Raw genomic sequence first — 19,778 nt, 5'->3', positions numbered from 1 at the left:
TGTGTCTTGTTACTGGCCTCTCCTTTAAGAGCGAGTGAAGAGGAGTTGCACCGAGTGTCCAGTAGAGGGCTCCCTCCATCAATCTTACCAGGCCAAGGCCCTGCAGGAACAGGAAGTGATAAAGGAACAGGATGCCAGTGGAGAGGATAGCCCACCACATGTCCCCCAGGGGCTCCGGCTTGTACACACCTGGGGGGGAGAGAAGAATAGTAAATGTATGAACATTATTCAAAACAGAACTGAAAATACAGTTACGGATTTCTTCAATTTTATGGCAGAGTAATCAATATGGGTATTCTCAAGTTCCCTTGAAAATTAAAGAATGCAGCTGGCAGTGGATTTTTTTGCTCCCGAGACCCACTATTGCATGCCTTTTCACAATGGGTGTGCCGATCTGTCGTACTCATATTCGTAATGGGAATTACTTGTGATCGGAAAACCCGGAAGTGCACTTTAAAATGCTGGTAATGCCTATACCTTAAGTGTGCATTTCTGCGCTATATCACCCAGAGTACATCATTAAGTTTCTTCACTCATTGTAAAAAAAAAAAAAAGACAAAAAAAAAAGACAAATGAAAAAGTCACATGATTTACTTACTTGGTCCTATTCAATTATGAACGGAATAGGCTAATAAATTGCCTAATGCATGGCCAGTTACTACTGACCGCATTTATTCCAGACAGATTCAGATGAAGGTAGGCAAATTTTTAGCCCCATATATTGTTTCACTTTCGTGAGAAGCAAAACTTCTCTCCCAACACTTTTACAACAAAAAAAAAATCTACATTTGTGATATTATTTTCTAATGATTTGTTGCATGGCAAACATGCCTGGGCGAGAAAAAGTAGCAAGCAAGCATGGGCTTGGATCACGACAAAACGAGAGACTTATACTAATTATGCGGACAGAAAGTAGGCCTACTAAACAAGGCAAAGTAGACAGACAAAAACAGCTTATGGCCTCGGCAAAGTGTGAGAGCAAAATTGCAAGATAATGCTATAATACTGTAATTGCATCAAATGGTTGTTTTATGCAACAGAATAAGGGGTTGTTAGAACACTCATATGTGTGTGTTCTACTGAGGGTGGGCCTCTGGGAGATTAAACACTGACAGGAGATTTATGTCTTTGGGTCATACTGCATTCCATAGCATGAGTTAATGTTTCTGTACTGGGGTAACAGGGGGAGATGGCTCCAGTATGGAGTTGGGGGGCCAGACCCTGGTCTCCATACAATGAGGACAGTATTTACAGCAGATACTGTTTGCTGTGAATTATTAGCAACCTTGTGACCCATTCCATACAGCCTTTGTTTGTCATGAACATCCAGGAGGATGGACTTTGCTATAAAATGCTGTCTCTCAAATCCACTGGTTGAGTTCTCAGTGATCACCTCCAGGGGTGATTACCGACCAGCTCCATTACTGCACTAATGAAATAATAAAGTTTGATTGTTTAGAAGAAATCTAAAAGTCTCTCCTTTTGATTACAATAATTCCACCACAAAAGTCAACAGGAAATAAATTGATTTAACAATGACTAGCTACGGATTCTGATTTATACACGGAGAAAGGGAGACTTGTGCCCTGAGACGAGTGTGTGACACAGAGCCGCGCGTGTCTGTCTGGGAAAATGAGAGCGGCTTGTTCTAATCTAATCATTGCAGCAGGTTCAACCAATACCCCGCCCATTTGATCTACAGACAACAACTACCTAATAGTAGTTTAGAGCACCCAGCGCTTCACACTATTTGAGTGGTAGAAAAATGCGTGCTGTCAGCTGAAAATTAATTTTTCCAGATGACGGATAATTAGAAAATACTTGTGTCATAATCGTATTTGAAAAATTCTCCATATCCGTTTCGATACTTGTTTTGTCCGAGTACTCAGCACAGCCCTACTTTTCACTATGTTAAAAAAAAGTGTTGAGTAGATAGTGTGTGCATGTATTAAGAACATTTGTATTTTTAATAATATTTGTATGGAGTTTTATTGAATATCATGTGAAAATGTGTACTGACAATGCAATTGTTGTTTGTCCAATGCGGTTGCTTAAACATAAGAAAACAGAAGGAAACAGTACTGAGTAGGTATGGATGGCGGCGTCTAGTTTTTTTTTGCTGTTCGGTTTCACAATAATAATCAAATGCAGCCTTTGCTTTAATGAGGCCCTTCCCACCCTAGACTCCCCTTTTTGTTAATATTTTACAATGAGTCCCTACACTATTCAGTGCATGTTTTCTCACAAACTAAAATTGAGCAAACAGTGTATAATTTTAGCAGCCAGGAAATGAGTGATTTCTACATTGGCCGCTTGACCCGATTTCCACTAGATAACAGCCAAAAAAGTAAAAACAGCTTTCCCACTGACAACAGGTGCCAGCCCGGCGGGAGATATCAATAAACGAATATTACAACACTGGCCAGCCAATCACAACACTGGCGGGTAAATAATACTGTGAAACACTATCATTCCACTATTACTGCAGATATACAGTGTCTTCGGAAAGTATTCAGACCCCTTGACTTTTTCCACATTTCGTTATGTTTTAGCCTTATTTTAAAATTGATTAAATAAAAATCCTCAGCAATCTATACCCCATAATGCCAAAACAAAAAAACAGGTTTTTAGAAATGGTTGCAAATTTATTACAAATAAAAAACAGAAATACCTTATTTACATACTGTAAGTATTCACCCCTTTTGCTATGAGACTCGAAATTGAGCTCAGGTGCATCCTGTTTCCATTGATCCTTGATGTTTCTACAACTTGGAGTCCACCTGTGGTAAATTCAATTGATTAGACATGATTTGGAAAAAGCCACACCTGTCTATATAAAAAGGTCCCACAGTTGACGGTGCATGTCAGAGCAAAAACCAAGCCATGAGGTTGAAGGAATTGTCCGTAGAGCTCCGAGACAGGATCCTGTCGAGGCACAGATCTGGGGAAGGGTACCAAAACATTTCTGCAGCATTGAAGGTCCCCAAGAACGCAGTGGCCTGCATCATTCTTAAATGGAAGAAGTTTGGAACCACCAAGACTCTTCCTAGAGCTGGCCGCCCGGCCAAACTGAGCAATCAGGGGAGAAGGGCCTTGGGTCAGGGAGTTGACCAAGAACCCGATGGTCACTCTGACAGAGTTCTTGAGTTTCTCTGTGGAGATGGGAGAACCTTCCAGAAGGACAACCATCTCTGCAGCACCCCCCTAATCATGCATTAATGATAGTGGCCAGACGGATGCCACTCCTCAGTAAAAGGCACATGAGAGCCCGCTTTTGCCAAAAGGCACCTAAATACTCTCAGACCATGAGAAACTAGGTTCTCTGGTCTGATGAAACCAACATTGAACTCTTTGGCCTGAATGCCAAGCATCACGTCTGGAGGAAACCTGGCAACATCCCTACAGTGAAGCATGGTGTGGAGATGTTTTTCAGCGGCAGGGACTGGGAGACAAGTCATGATCGAGGCAAAGATGAACGGAGCAAAGTACAGAGAGATCCTTGATGAAAACCTGCTCCAGAGTGCTCAGGACTTCAGACTGGTGCGAAAGGTTCACCTTCCAACAGGAAAACGACCCTAAAACCACAGCCAACAACGCAGGAGTGGCTCTGAATGTACTTGAGCGGCCCAGCAAGAGCCCAAACTTGAACTCAATCGAACATCTCTGGAGAGACCTGAAAATAGCTGTGTAGCAATGCTCCCCATCTAACCTGACAGAGCTTGAGGATCTGCAGAGAAGAATGGGCGAAACTCCCCAAATACAGGTGTGCCAAGCTTGTAGCGGTATTATTAGAGAGGGGTAAAGATAAAGGTTTTGTTCGGGCGCCAAGCAGGTATTAACCATGCCGAAAGGAAAAGAGTAGAATAGAGAGAGTACCACTACCAGACCCACACATCAGCAGAAGAGACTGCCTAGAGTGTAGCCTGTTTGCCAGAGGAGAGAAAAGAGAATACACACCCTATAAAACCCACGTTACAGCACAGGGGTAACCCCACCAAGAATACCTCATACAATAATAATGGCAGAGCAATTGAACCGCAACTATTTACAAGAGGGTATGAATGTGGGGGTGTTCATAGACAAAACAAAGGCCTTAAAATGTCCAAAATCTTCTCGGCTACATGTCATTAGAATCACACCACCTCAATACAGTTCAAATAACAATACACAAACTTGCAAGCAACCTCCCTCTCAACTAAAATGTCAACCCAAATACTTCTGGCAGGGCAATAAGAGTCCAGCGATAATGAACATCAACGGGAAGCGCATAAGAAAAATAGAAAGCCTGCTGCAGTGTAAAGCACTGGAACGATAGAGGGAAGAGAAAGAGATCTTAATGCAACTGCAAGCCTGAAGTCAACAGCTGTCTGTCCGTCTGATGCTTTATTTGTTTGCATGTCAAAACTTCGCAACAATGTTGCTACTAATTCATGCAATTCATAACCAGTGCGGTCCCAAAAGAGAACAATCATGACCTAGAGCGGTCACACCGATGATAGAGTTAAACACTTTACAAACTAAAACACGCTGAAAACAAAACAAGATTCATGCAGCATTGCACACAATCAAACTGCCAACCAAGAGCTACCTCCCAGAGAGCCAGAAGAGCAGTCTTTATATCCTCCTTCCTTACTGCTGAAGCGCTCTTAAAAGAGGCAGCGCACAGTGAAGGCTCCGTGCAGGATTTCATCACAAACTTGTAGCGTCATACCCAAGAAGACTCGATGCTGTAATCGCTGCCAAAGGAGCTTCAACAAAGTACTGAGTAAATGGTCTGAATACTTATTTAAACGTGACAGCAAAAATGTCTAAAACCTGTTTCTGCTTTGTCATTATGGGGTATTGTGTGTAGATTGACGAAGAAAATAAACAATTTAATACATTTTAGAATAAGGCTGCAATGTAACAAAAATTGGGAAAAAGTTAACGGGTCTGAATACTTTCGAATGGCACTGTATTACGGACATTTTCGAAATTACAATGCAGAAAAATCCTATGTGTAGCACCTTTAAGTCATACTGTTAACTCTACAGTACAGGTATGGACTTGGTTTTTGTCTAGTTTTTTAGGCTCGCCAGTGATGCTGCTATGACAGGGATATGAATTATTCCTAATGTTCACAGATATGTTGTGTGTAATACATCAGACTGTTGTTCCAAATTAGTTTGAATTTGTTAGGAGCCAGGGTGGTGTGTGACCTTATCGATTTTTCCTTAAAGCTGTCAGAGCGGTTTCATTTTGAAGCAGTTTTGCTTTTTCATTCTATTGGAGAAATGGTAGATCGCGATGGAGAGTTCATTCCATTCTTTTTGTTCAAATTGTAGCCTAGTCTGTTGTTGACTGGGGATCCATTTCACTATGTATTGGAGCTAATTTTAACATAGGCCACCGTAGTCTCTATTCCTCTGAATTGTTAAATTCATATTTTTTTTATTGCCATATTATGTTTTATTTTAATGTTAAACATGGAAAATTATCACATTCTCACGAAAAATAAATGTAATGTCAACAGTGTTTGCAAGAATGGCATCACAACACTAGATGGCAGTCTAGTTTACTCCAGGGCTCTGCCTCTCTCGCTGAAACAATCTCATAACTGGAGGAGGGTTTTGATTGGTTGAGTTAAGGTAGTAGTGAGAAGTAACTCAAGATGGTTTAAATTCTCAATGATAGTGAAGCACCCATGGAATGGAGACAAAGCACAGAATTCCATAAGTGCAAAAGAAGCCGGCACCTACCTCCTTTCCTGAAGAGGTATACAGGCACCAGGTAGAGCAAGGAATGCTGGATGTAGTAGACCTCCTTCTCAAATGGAAGCTGAAGAAACAAAATTGACCAGTGTTCAGTATCTACATGATCATCATCAGCTTCATTATAGCAGTACAGATATGTACATGTCAACAATTAGTGTTTGCCTTAATATATTGAATGTTAAACAATGCCCTGCTCCTGCAATTCACATTGTCTGGCTATGGACATGTTTGAAACTGTGTGTGTGAGAGCACAATTGGATCAAAACATGACTGGTGGTTTGGATTCAGTTAGGCTAACTTCCGTAGAAAACAAAGAGAACCCTTCCCTAGGCAGGAGTGTAACCAATCTGTAAATTGCCAGCCATAACAGCAAAAGGATCTGTGAGTGAGATGGTGAGCTGGAACGGAAAGGGAGAGTTGGTAAAGCACTGGGAATCCATAGGGTGCATAATCTGGTTGTGCATCAGCAGGTTCTCTCTCGTCATGTCAGTACCTCACAATTAGCCCATATCAGCTTATTGTTTTTTAGATTTAGTCAAGCAAACAGCTTTCTTTTTTTAGTCACTCAGTAAGATATTAAAATGTCTCAAAATACAACACTCCCCTTTTAAAGCTCTCCTAGAGGATGGTTGGCCACCCTTTGTAGCCTTTAAAATATTGCAACATTACAATTACAAAAAATACTTATGTCTTTAAAAAATTCTTCCCTCCAGGGCTTGAAATGAAGGACGCCCCGTCGGTGTCTATGGTTGAAAATAGACTCTGGGACAGTTCTGGGACTACAGATCCTAAAATCATACAACCACTGTACAATAAAAAATAAAAATAAATAAGCAAATGAGGCTGATGCAACAGATCAGTCCGTTTAGCCTAAAATATTGATAAACGTTTTAATTCTTCATATTATCAACTCAACAATGCAGAGATGGCTGTAGAATACGTGCGAATGTTCCAAAATGCAATTAGCGGAAAACACCGTTCTCAAAAGCGCTCCGCATGTGTGAGCAGTTTCATGTGACATTGATGAAAATATCCATTCGAAATTAAGAAAGACTGGAGCACTAAAAATGCATCAACTAGCATGGGTTACTAATATGACTAGGATTATGCCTTTGTTTTCTGGACAAAAAAATACTGTTGAAAACCAATGAGAAAAATGCTGGTTTCAATGTCATGTTAATAAAATAATTCCCTCAACATTTCTATGGTAGTATTTTGGCTAGGCTACTTTGAAACAAGGTAAGACATGCTTCATAAAATAAAACATTCAGGGTTTCAACAATTAAGTTTATGGTTAAATAGTCGTAAAATGCTGACCGCCTCCACTCAGATTCAAGTTATGTGAATTGCGGAGCGCAATTCCTGCACTCTCTGGTCTTGTGACCATTTGATCTAAAACGAACCGTGCCTTGAGGACAACTTGTATATAGCTTCGTTATTGTTATTTATTGTGTTATTTTAGTATTACTATTTTCTTTTGATCTATTTATTTTTCGTACTAGTTAAATTAAAATGATATTAACTGCATTGTTGGGAAAGGGCTCGTTTAGTAATAATTTCACGGCAAAGTCTACACTTAATGTTGTATTCGGCGCATGTGATTCAATTATTTAGACGTTAATGTTAATTATTATTTGCCAAACATGACTGGCGTTTAGCCTCAATTTTCTGTAATTTAAAAAAAAGAAGTCTCATTTATGTTTGGCCAATTTTTCTGGCGCCTCCATCACGTCAGCATCAGTTTGGACATGACGCTGTAGAGAATATGCACGAAGGCCCAACAAAATGTAGATTTGGGGCCCCCAAAATGCTCTGACTGCATGTGTGGGTATGGATGAGGGTACGCAGATGCGGGAGCCATTGCGCCCCCCCCATGATGAGTTCAGATTGTATATGTGCCCCCCACCCCCATCAGTTGCCCATCCCTGCCTTAGATGATCGGATGTGACCTTTGGATGACCGTGTCTCTGCTATAGGATACACCCCCCCCCAAAAAAAACCACACCCTTGCCTTTTGTGACCACTGACTTTGCTGATAGTAAATACAATTTTCCTCAAAGTAGCTATGATTGAGATGTGGTTGTCCCACCAAGCTATCTTAACATGAATTCACAAACTAAGTAGCTCTGGATAAGAGGATCTGCTAAATGACACATGTTTGTGTGTGAGAGGAGCCTCACTGTTTGTCAGGGGTTCCCGAGAGCCGCCTGTCACATGTTGCTGCTGTTACTCAGCCAACAACACAATAAACCTCGCCTGCCTGCCTGTCTGCCTTTCGACTGCCAGGCAGCAGTAAAAGAGGTAGGAATTGGTGGTCACAGGCCCAGAGCAAGTCAAAGGGACTCAAGCATACCGAAGGGCAAAGCCACATAATGAAGCCATAGTTATGCAAGTAGTATTTGTCTTTACTGCTGTTCAACATTCAATACAGTTGACACAACATGGCTGGAAAACTTGACTTGAGACATTCAAAGGATGCATTCACTTTTTAAAAAGACAGACAAATCTTCTGTATGAACAAAAACAATTCCAAATCCTTACTGCTCATCAGAATGACCATCTGTCCAAACCGGACAGCATAGATGAACAATCTTCAGGAAATAAACTAATTCCATTCAGGTATTGTGAACTGGACTAAAATAAAAATGAATGTCTTGTTCGGTCTGGATATTTAGCACCATGTGTGCTTTGTTCAACTATTTAGAAAATAGTTTGGAAGGAAGTATAAATGTGTGGCCATGCTTTCCTTGTTATTGAGATATGAAATGAAAAAGTGCTTGATGTGTGTTCTGGACAGACAGCCGATAGTTGGATATGAAACACAGGAAGATAACATTGATCTTCTAAATGTTTTACCAACAACGTCATTATAACAGGCCTTACATACAGTACTGTTTACATGTTCGGGAAATTACAAGTTTCAAAACACACCCAATAGGCCTATCTAAATGTATAACATTAAAACATCTTAAACATTATCAACACACTAACACAGCCATATGATCTCTCGTGAGCGTGTGACCGTTGAGAAATAGCAATAGCATTACAAAGCACAGATCAGTGTGAAAGAAAACTTTGATGACGCAGTGTATGTGTGAACCCTCATCCCCCTCACCATGTAGCTCAGATTTACCAAACTCAGTCCTAGGGACCCCAAGGGGTGCACGTTTTGGTGTTTGCCCTAGCTCTACACAGCTGATTCAAATAATCAACTAATTATCAAGCTTTAATTATTTGAATCAGCTGTGTAGTGCTCGGGCAAAAAACAAAACGTGCACCCTTTGGGGTCCCCAGGACTGAGTTTGGAATACGCTGATGTAGCTTGTGGCTCCTCCCCAGGACAGAGCACGCCCGTCCCTACACACCAAATCAAATTAAATTGTATTTGTCACATACACATGGTTAGCAGATGTTAATGTGAGTGTAACCCCCCAGGTTTGTGCCAGCATCAAGGCCAAGATATGGTTCCTCTTCTCCCTCTATGATAAAGGAATTGATATTGACTGTTCAAACAATAAAAGTACTGGGAATTTGAGATGTGTGAAATGAATCTCTATGCTCCACTGACACCTCCCTTTAGTTAAATCCTGGCAAGGATCTATCATACACAGGATGTATTCAGTAAGGTGAAATGTAGCAGATAGAAATGTAATGAATAGAGCAGACAATTTCCTATTCTTCATGACAATCATATTCTACACAATTGTTTCAAGTTTTATTTGTCACATGCACAAGTACAGTGAAATGAATAACTAGCAAGCCCTTCCCAACAACCCAGTTGGGAATCAAAAAGTATAACAATATATATATATATATATATATATATATATATTTTTGTTGTTGAAATAAGTTAAAAAAAACAGAAGTGTAAGCTTTACTCTACAAAAATATGAACATAACATGTAGTGTTGGTCCCATGTTTCATGAGCGTAAATAAAAGATCCCCCAAAACGTTCCATACACACAAAAAGCTTATTTCTCTCAAATTGTGAACAAATGTGTTTACATCCCTGTTAGTGAGGTCTCCTTTGCCAAGATAATTCATCCACCTGACAGGTGTGACATATCAAGAAGCTGATTAAACAGCATGATCATTACACAGATGCACCTTGTGCTGGGGACAAAAGGCCACTAAAATATGCAGTTTTGTCACACAACGCCACAGATGTCTCAAGTTGAGGGAGCGTGCAATTGGCATTTTGACTGCAGTAATGTCCATCAGAGCATTTACCAGATAATTGAATGTTAATTTCAATACCATAAGCCACCTCCGTCATTTTAAAGAATTTGGCAGTATGTCCAAACGGCCTCATGACCGCAGACCAAATGTATGCAACTCCAGCCCAGGACCGCCACATCCGGCTTCTTCACCTGCGGGATCGTCTGAGATCAGTCACCCAGACAGCTGATGAAACTGTGGGTTTGCACAATCAAAGAATTTCTTTACAAACTGTCAAAAATCATCTCAGGGAAACTCATCTGCATGCTTCCTCACCCGGGTATTGACCTGACTACAGTTCGGCGTCATAACCGACTTCAGTGGGCAAATGCTCACCTTGGATGGCCACTGGCACGCTGGAGAAATGTGCTCTTCACGGATGAATCCCAGTTTCAACTGTACCGGGCAGATGGCAGACAGCGTGTACGGCGTCGTGTGGGCAAGCGGTTTGCGGATGTCAACGTTGTGAACAGAGTGCCCCATGGTGGCAGAGGGGTTATGGTATGGGCAGGCATAAGCTACAAACAACAAACACAATTGCATTTTATCTATGGCAATTTGAATGCACAGAGATACTGTGACGAGATCCTGGGGCCCATTGTTGTGCCATTGTTGTGCCATGCTGCAATCACCTCATGTTTCAGCATGATAATGCACAGCCCCATGTCGCAAGGATCTGTACACAATTCCTGGAAGCTGAAAATGTCTGTTCTTCCATGGCCTGCAAACTCACCAGACATGTCACCCATTGAGCATGTTTGCGATGCTCTGGATTGATGCGTACGACAGCGTTCCAGTTCCCGCCAATATCCAGCAACTTTGCACAACCATTGAAGAGGAGTTGGACAACATTCCACCGGCCACAATCAACAGCCTGATCAACTCTATGCGAAGGAGATGTGTCACGCTGCATGAGGAAAATGGTGATTGACTGTTTTTTTTGACACACGCCCCTACTTTTTAGGTATCTGTGACCAACAGGTGCATATCTGTATCCCAGTCATGTGGAATCCACAGACTAGGGCCGAATGAACTTATTTCAATTAACTGATTTCCCTATATGAACTGTAACTCAGTAAAATCTTAGAAATTGTTGAATGTTGTGTTTATATTTTTGTTCAGTGTACATACAGGATCAGTGCAAGTACCACATTTACAGTGTGCTGTACTGTAGTAGTTGAGGTACATTCTATCTGAAACTTATGTAATGTTGCACTCTCCTGAACAGCCCCAGGTACGTCCTGAAACATGATATTCCACACTGCCCACGAGCAAGGTGCCATTGACACATTAATGGACGTCTGTTGCATGTGTATGAGACACAATGACTTGACACTAAAACAAAACAGATGACTTGACACTAAAACAGAGAAAGTCCATAGCCTAGAGAACATGCCCCATATAGTCCATGAGATGGAACCAAGAGACTAAACTCTTATAACCATCTGACCTGTGGTATTCAAAAGCTGAGTTGTTGACCCATAGCATACAGTAAAAGTGCACTTCCAAATCAGATCATCAGACCTACAGGATATGATCACAACACCTCTACTTCCCAGAGGTATGTAGGGGGATTGGAACAAAACCAATAAGGCAGAAGTCTAGAGGAAGCCAAAAGAATCCTCACATACAATGTTGTCAGAGTCATTTCAGGGGCTGGGCCAGACTCAGCATTGAATTGAGTACTGTGCTTTTTTGAACAAGAGAAACTGAAGTGCTTTTGAGTCATTGATGGATGAATGTTTGGGAAGGTGGTAATGAAATGTGGAATGGGCCGAATAGGCCTAATTCAATTTGGGCTTGGTTTCCATGGCTGAGATGTGATTAGCAGCAAGAGAGACATTATTCAAGAGCAGGGAGCAGAGCTACTCTTGAGGAAAAGGGAAATGCAGCAAGAAGAACAGCCTGAGGACAGAGAGAAAAAGAGCAAGTGGGGGTTGTGACAGGGCAGCTTCACAGTTATTCTGTCAGCAGCAGCCAAGCTCAGCTACTGTAGGGCTCTGCTTTTACTGTTTCACATTCAATTACTGAGTCCGGAAGGCTCATAAAAAGAGTATCTTCTCCCCGATCCTATTCTATGACCACGTCACCATGGTTACATTGGATTGAGAGAAGTTGATATTTTCTGAGATGCATTACACATCTGCCATTGTCAACTAGAGACGGTTACATTTGGTTACAGAAAAACATCTCATCAAGTCCCTGAGAACAGTAGGACGTCATCGCTGTGTCCATCTTCTGCACAAAGGACAGTTATGTTACTTTCCCACAAGGCTAGGAGATGCAACCTTGGAGTTTTTCTATGTGCTGTTACTGTATTTTTCAAACAAACATGGTATTTCAGCTTCCTGATAAAGTTGTATTTATTTGAAAAATACTGTTTAACCATAAGCAATGCAAGATGTGTTTTTCTGTGTTTCACATACTAGGTCAATATTTGTATTTGATATGCATAATGAAATATGATCTTTGAAACTATGAAAGAGTGGAAGTCTAATTGTGAGTGACTGCAGTACTCGCTAATACAGTGAATTTAACAGATAGGTGATGGTTTCTTACCAGCCTAGTGTTGACCACAGGGAAGACGAGGGCCAGTAGGGCACCGTTCAGCATATGGACCTGAAGCCTGCGGACAGAGAGTACACGTCACACACTTAACTCCATAATCAACAAAGAAGAGTTTGCTTAAGACTCTGCAAGCCAAATGCATCATATACCATATGATACCAACCAGCACCTGTCAAAGTGCTAGGCTAGTATGGAAACGTGCTACACTTGGACTGGTGGTTTAATGCAATGAACTTGGGCATCCGCAGATGATAATTTAGGTAGATTCATTGTTTGTGTATCTCATATACTAGTATATATCCTCATTTTGTAGTGTACCCTACATCTGGTTGTTGATCATCTTCAGCATGGCCCATGTGACGTGACATAATCCTGTAGCTTTTGCATTACATCTCATTTCCTTCCCTCAGGGAACCCAGATTAGTCTTCATATCCTTTTCAGTCATTTTGTTTCTATGCAGACTAGTTCAGCTACATTTCAATTCTCCTCTGACTGCATGGCAGAAGGACAAGGCAGGGTCTTGATTGGAACAGGGAGGGTTTGGAGGCCAGCATGGCTGTGGTCCAGCTCCAACCCTCCTAATTAAGTAGAGGACAGAGAACAGGGCCCAGGTGTTCTGTACTGACCCCCACCTTAGGGTTCCTCCCTCTGCTATAAGACCCTACCCACATAAGTAGAGGCTGACAGGCATGTCTGCACTTTGGGAGTGATTGGTGCTGTGATACGGATCCTAGTTGGAGTCTCCACAACAAATGGCTCTGCTCTTTTCTCTATGGGGATCCTTTAGGGATGGAACGATTCACCAATACGCATCGGTCCACGAATCAAATGTTTAAGATACAAGTGCATCGATTCGCTGACCACAAACCGATCCAAATGTAGCATGCGTTGGTCAGAAAATCAATTCAAATGTTATGAATCGGCAGTTCACCCATTTGTTTTGCTCATATTACTAGGCTCGTCACTGACAAAAAAAATTATAATCTTGGCCGACCAATAATCTGTTCTTTCGACTAATCGATTGGTCAACATTTTTAAACATGCATTTTTACCATGTATACACACACACACCTTGTGTTTTAATAAATCAACTATATATATATGCATTGAGCTTGTCTGAAGCTTTAATTAAGCGCAATGTTTGATGAAATAAGACAATAATGACTCAAAAAGGAAGCCAGAGATCAAGATAACCAGAAGGGGAAAAAAACGTAACTTGACGAGCGTCCTCCCGCTCCTACTGGTGTTCGCAGACTGCCGTTACTCTCCTGAAGTTGCCAGTAATAGGTTGCCGACTCCTCGTGTAGCCTTTCTCATGTGGAATGCCAATTTATTTGACAATTTCTACTGATCTGCGTGCCAGTTATGGTTATCATATGCACATTTTTGTGGAACAGTTTAATTTAATTTATAATAAAGACTTTGTATCTCAAAATAATTGGTCTGTTAATCAAAATTCTGTCAATCTAAAATCAAAATTATACAAACTTAAAAAGTAACTTCAATTGCCAACTATGTAAAAAAAAAATGCCTATAAAGCCAACAAATAAAAACATTGCAGCCTACAGGTAGAAAATATCCTGATAAAAATAAATATCCTAGGAATCACATTGGAACATTGTATCAACTATTAACTTTGGTCCAGCCCAAAGTGTGCTAGCAAATTTGCAACATTGTATAAAATATTTTGGGCCCTCAGTTTCCTGCACCAGTGAGCTCGGGACAGACACAGCTGTAGGCTATTTGCGCAAGGGATAAGAAGTAATCAGGTAGGCATATTTTATGATGTTTCCACTGGATCAGAGCATGATATTTTTCCCTTTCACGCTGAGTGGTTATGGAAAGGGAGAAAGCTGGAAAGATTTTTCAAAATACATTGAGGAACTATTGTCATTCTCAAAGGATGTAAAAACAGACTGTTTGCTTGTTGTTTGAGGTGAAGAAAACATTACTTTGAGAAGCTCCACAGCTCATCAGTGGTGGTGCGTTAAGCCAATCAGAAATACTATCAGATCCCCAAATGGGCACATTTATATGCCTACATTTGCACCCTGACACGGTCGCCAGATGTACGATGTTTCCTCCGACACATTGGTGCGGCTGGCTTCCTGGTTAAGTGGGCACTGTGTCAAGAAGCAGTGCGGCTTGGTTGGGTTATGTTATATTTCAGAGGACGCACGGCTCTTGACCTTCGACTCTCCTGAGTCCGTACGGGAGTTGCAGCAATGAGACAAGACTAACTACCAATTGGATACCAAGAAATTGGGAAGAAAAAGGGGGGAAAAATAGGGTCTCCCAAGTATACAGACTACACTGTCTGACTTCAGTCTTGTTGCGCCATGGGTGTCCATTGTTTCTGAAGATGTGTTGTACTATAGCAGCTTTTTTCCAACATGAGCTTCAATAATGATAGTACAGTAATTCAAAAACAAGTGGACTAACAAAAACTCTTGTGGGATGTTGGCAATATTACACACCTCGGCTGTGATTATGAAATGTCCTGAGAAGGAACCTCAGCCTGACCGCCAGATGATGGAACTAAATTTGCATGGAATTGGTTTGAAATGTCATGGTCTGGTGTGGTGAAATGTGCACAGTGGTCATATATCAACAGCATAGTCAACTGTTTCTTGTGACATTCTAAAACCACAATGTTCTTTTCACTTTCGTGGCATTGCAGAAGTCCTAAAAAGGTTAGTAAAACAAGGAAAATTCAGACAAGTGGGGACATTTTGCCGGTCCCCATAAGGAAAAGGCTATTTTAGGGTTAGGGGCTAGGGAAAATAGGCTTTTGAAGGGTAATAAATGTTTTGGTCCCCACAAGGATAGTAAAACTGTGTGTGTGTAATTAATGTTTGTCCATGTACTATGTAGGCACCTGAGCTGAGCCATAGGGGAGACTAGGCATCTACCACCCCACTGTCAGATTAGGGGGGGGCAGTGTTGCCTGTTTTTTGTCCACCCCACCTTGGTTCTGAAGTTACCATCCCCCCTAATTAACTTGTAATTTTAGCATATTACGTTTTTGAGGTAGTAATTTATCAATATTTATCTTTTACAAATTAAGTGGGCATTAACAGTGTTGTGGAACCATGAAGCCAGTGTCCAGTCAGTCTCATTGGATCTCCCTCCTCGTCTCTCGAGTGTAGCCTAATGCATGCAACCAGCTAGAGCAACTTCACAAGGAAGAGAACCGATTCAACAGATTGTGGTAAACCCTCAGAATTCCCCTCAGCTTCACATATTGTACATGCAGTTCCTGGCTAAGTTCAGTGTCCTACTGTGCTGGGACTCAGTCATAAGATGAGCACTGAGGTGTTGACAGGGTGATGGTCTATTTTAAGAAGAACTTTGACAGTCAGGTGAAGTAATGCCTGGGAAACTCCAGTCACTGGCTAGTCTGCGTTCTCACATAGCTAACTCAGCATGACACCTTAATACGTGGTGTGGTCAGGAGGATAGAATGGGTGGGTACTTGGGGTGAGGGTGGTTGGATACGTATTTGAGGGTGGTGGCTTGTTGAGGTGGGGTTGGGATTTCATGGCGGTGAGAGTGTGTAGAATGGAGGTACTCACCTAAAGAGGACCATGGCTGTTTTACATGGGGGACAGGCCAGCAAGAAGATCTGTGGAAAAAGATGAAAGAACACTGATAAAAATAAATATGCTACTGATATATTCAACTCCAAGTCGGGTCCTTTACGGATACTTGGTAGGCCGTGGTGCTACACGAGATACTGGGTAGGCCGTGGTGCTACACAAGATACTGGGTAGGCCGTGGTGCTACACAAGATACTGGGTAGGCCGTGGTGCTACACGAGATACTGGGTAGGCCGTGGTGCTACACGAGATACTGGGTAGGCCGTGGTGCTACACGAGATACTGGGTAGGCCGTGGTGCTACACGAGATACTGGGTAGGCCGTGGTGCTACACGAGATACTGGGTAGGCCGTGGTGCTACACGAGATACTGGGTAGGCCGTGGTGCTTCCTTGAGAGTCGTTGTAAAAGCTGCATCCTGAAAAGGTCATAGAATGGACATAGGTTTTTAGTGACACCCAACACCAACAGGTTATATAAATCAGACTGACCACCAATATTATACTGAACAAAAATAAATGCAACATGCAACAATTTCAAAGATTGTACTGAGTTATAAGGAAATCAGTAAATTGAAATAAATTCATTAGGCCCTAAATCTAGGGATTTCACATGACTGGACCGGGGTGCAGCCATGGGTGGGCCTTGGGCATAGGCCCACCCACTTGGCAGCCAGGCCCACCTACTGGGGAGCCAGGCCCAGCCAATCAGAATTGGTTTTTGTGTACAAAAAAGCTTTATTACAAACACAGGCTGTACCTGTTTTAGGTTATAGTTATAACAGTTGCCAAGAAGGCTACTGAGGCTATTTGATCATAATGTAAGCCTATCAGAGTGGCCTACCATAAAAAACAAAATGCATCCCATAATATTTTAGCATGGAAATAGCTGTGCTGTCATTCCGCCTACAGTAGCAACCAATGTGTGGTGTTCAATGTAGACTTTTGGAAAAAATATGCAGAGTTGACAACCTGTTTATCCACTTGTCATTCAGATAAGGTGACAAAATGTGTTGTTTGATACAAGAAACCACTTTACAAAATAAAGTATTATTCCCATACCATTATTACAGAGAATCAGACAAATTATGCTACCCTGTACGTATTGGCTACTTATTTAAGCCCGTCTCAAAATACAACACTGCCCCTTTAAAAATACAACACTGCTAGAAATGCACACATTTTGTGCTGTTGTAGGAAGCAACCACTCCCCCATTGTTGACTAGAAAGGTGTTATAACTGGGCTAATAACTCACTAACACAAACTATGAACAAATGTGCACATGTGGCTAAATGCAGCTATTGCTTTGATCTCTACAAGTACATCTACTCGTGACCACTCATGCTGTAAACACAGTCCAGTTCAAAGTGAATGGTCAGATCCATACATGGTAATGGTATATTTGTATATAGGGATACTGCAGCTGATTAGTTAGCCCGTACTCTACAGACCGGTGCGGCATGAGTCATCCCTGTCAATGCAATAGACTCCTACTCTGATGCATTCTGCAAGAAAATATCTTGCATAGTTAGCTTTGCATACGAAGTCTTGCATAGTTAGTTTTGTTGTTTTGGTGTGTTGCATTGAAAGTGGCTAATATGGGCAATTCCCACAGTAGAGGGAAACATTGATAGTGTTAACTAAAAAGGGGAAAACTAGAAAGTTGAGTCAAGTTTAATCTTGTGCTTCTCTACGCAGGCTGATATTTATTCTGCGCGGCTGTCCTGCGTGCCCACGCACACATGCAGTTTAGAGGGCACATTGCTCCTCAGCACCCTCCCAATTGCATGCTCCCTCAACTTGAGACACCTGTGGCATTGTGTTGTGACAAAACTGCAAATTTTTAAAAAAGTGGCCTTTTATTGTCCCCAGCACAAGGTGCATTTGTGTAATGATCATGCTGTTTAATCAGCTTCTTCTTGTCAGGTGGATGGATTATCTTGGAAAATGAGAAATTCTCACTAACATGGATGTAAACAAATTTGGGCACAAAATTTGGGAGAAATAAGCTTTTTGTGCATATGGAACATTTCTGGGATTTTTATTTTAGCTCATGAAACATGGGAACAACACTTTACATGTTGCATTTATATTTTTGTTCAGTATATTTAACTCCTTATTTTTGGCACTAAACAGTCTCCATATGTACTTCCATTCACTTTTTCAACTGGTACCGGGGGACCTTCAGAACGAGTCTTGAGGCCTGTGGTCATCCTAGAGCAAAACATGTTCGTGAGAGTTTCACCTTTGCACAGAGGGGTCATGTTAGTGTGCAGCCCAAACTGTTTGGACGCTACAGACAGAAGTTGGCAGATCGGCTGTACCGACTTCAGTCTCAAGACGCTTGTGGGAGTCGTAGAGCAATCACAATAGTAGGCCAAACCGTTCGGACACTACATATGATTTTGTGAAAAGGGATGTCTCATGGCCTTTCACCACAGCTGCAGAAGTGCGACATAGGCTAATGTGATGGATTGAGACGTATCCAATGCAAACAAAAAACATCTCCAGCTTAAACTGACTGATTTTTATGGGGATAGTTTTTTTTTTACTAATGAAATTTCAGCGGGGGCGCTGACATCAACCTTAGGGGGTTAAAACACCTGGCTTTCTGTGTAATCTCTCAAATCTCTGTATTTCTGTTTTTTTGAAGTTATACATCTTAAACTTGTTTGCTGAAATGCAAACCTTTTTGGGACTATACTCTTATCTAATCATTTGTCAATTAGTCAGGGAAGTTGTTAAAAGATTACTACACATCAGTTCCAGCAGTGTGATCTGCACACATGCTTGCACAAGCAGCTCGAGCCTCCCTCTTTTGCGGGAGGGAAGTGAGTTCAGAAAAACTGAAAGTATGCATTCTCACATACAAACGTCTCCAAAAATAACATGGTCGCTGTGATAATGTTTATTTTGATTGCCGATTTTTTACATTTATCAAAGTCCCATCAGGTAGTCTGATTTCAGATGTGTCCATGTAAACAGGATTGAGGGAAATCTTTATTCTTGCAAAGCAGGTACACATTTTAAACTATTATCTTAAATCTGAGGATTCACAATAATTGTATTATTGTGTGCATGTAAACGTACCGAACAATGGATAAAGTGAACACTTACAACCTTCTCAACTGTAATTTACTGCATAAGCTACTAACCTAAAACAAATGCACTCTAAATTATTTTAAAATGGCAGAAGCTCTGAATGATGGAGCCGAAAGGAAATTAGTATGAATATTTTATTACCATCAAACCCCTGCAACTTATCCAGAATGCCGCAGCCCGCCTGGTGTTCAACCTTCAAGTTTTCCCATGTCACACTGCTCCTCCACACACTCCACTGGCTCCCTGTCAAAGCTCACATCAACTACAAGACCATAGTACTTGCCTATGGAGCAGCAAGAGGAACTGCCCCTCCCTACCTTCAGGCTATGCTCAAATCCTACAAACGGACTACTCCATTCTGGCACCTCTAGTGTCTTGGCCCTCCCACCCCTACAGGAGGGCAGCTCCCACTCAGCCCAGTCCAATTTCTTCTCGGTCCTGGCACCCCAATGGTGGAACCAATAAACTAACTCGCACTTGACTCTTCCCACCCTACTAGCGCTGACTTTGCTGATAGCTACTTTGAGGAAACATGTA

At 41.6% G+C, this 19,778-nt stretch overlaps 1 protein-coding gene across 3 annotated transcripts in view; it reads right to left on the bottom strand.

The window, feature by feature from the left end:
• The window catches only part of LOC139552538 (transmembrane protein 164-like), a 41,802-nt gene that overhangs the window by 4,581 nt on the left and 17,443 nt on the right, over window positions 1-19,778 (bottom strand). Inside the window, exons 1-5 of one of the 3 annotated variants that reach the window (XM_071364359.1) lie at window positions 19,383-19,540; window positions 16,117-16,166; window positions 12,532-12,598; window positions 5,739-5,817; window positions 89-189 (exon numbers count right to left, since the gene is read on the bottom strand). In XM_071364359.1, the coding sequence (XP_071220460.1) occupies window positions 89-189; window positions 5,739-5,817; window positions 12,532-12,598; window positions 16,117-16,166; window positions 19,383-19,385 (300 nt within the window). In that variant the 5' untranslated portion in view covers window positions 19,386-19,540. Of the gene's footprint in view, window positions 1-17; window positions 190-5,738; window positions 5,818-12,531; window positions 12,599-16,116; window positions 16,167-19,382; window positions 19,541-19,778 lie in introns of those variants that run through there. The other 2 variants (XM_071364358.1, XM_071364357.1) reach the window with 2 other exon arrangements.

This window comes from Salvelinus alpinus, chromosome 24, assembly GCF_045679555.1.
Source record: "Salvelinus alpinus chromosome 24, SLU_Salpinus.1, whole genome shotgun sequence".
Taxonomy (NCBI): domain Eukaryota; kingdom Metazoa; phylum Chordata; class Actinopteri; order Salmoniformes; family Salmonidae; genus Salvelinus; species Salvelinus alpinus.
The sequence above is the reverse complement of the archived record's forward strand: the minus strand, read 5'-3'. Positions and strand labels throughout refer to the sequence as shown.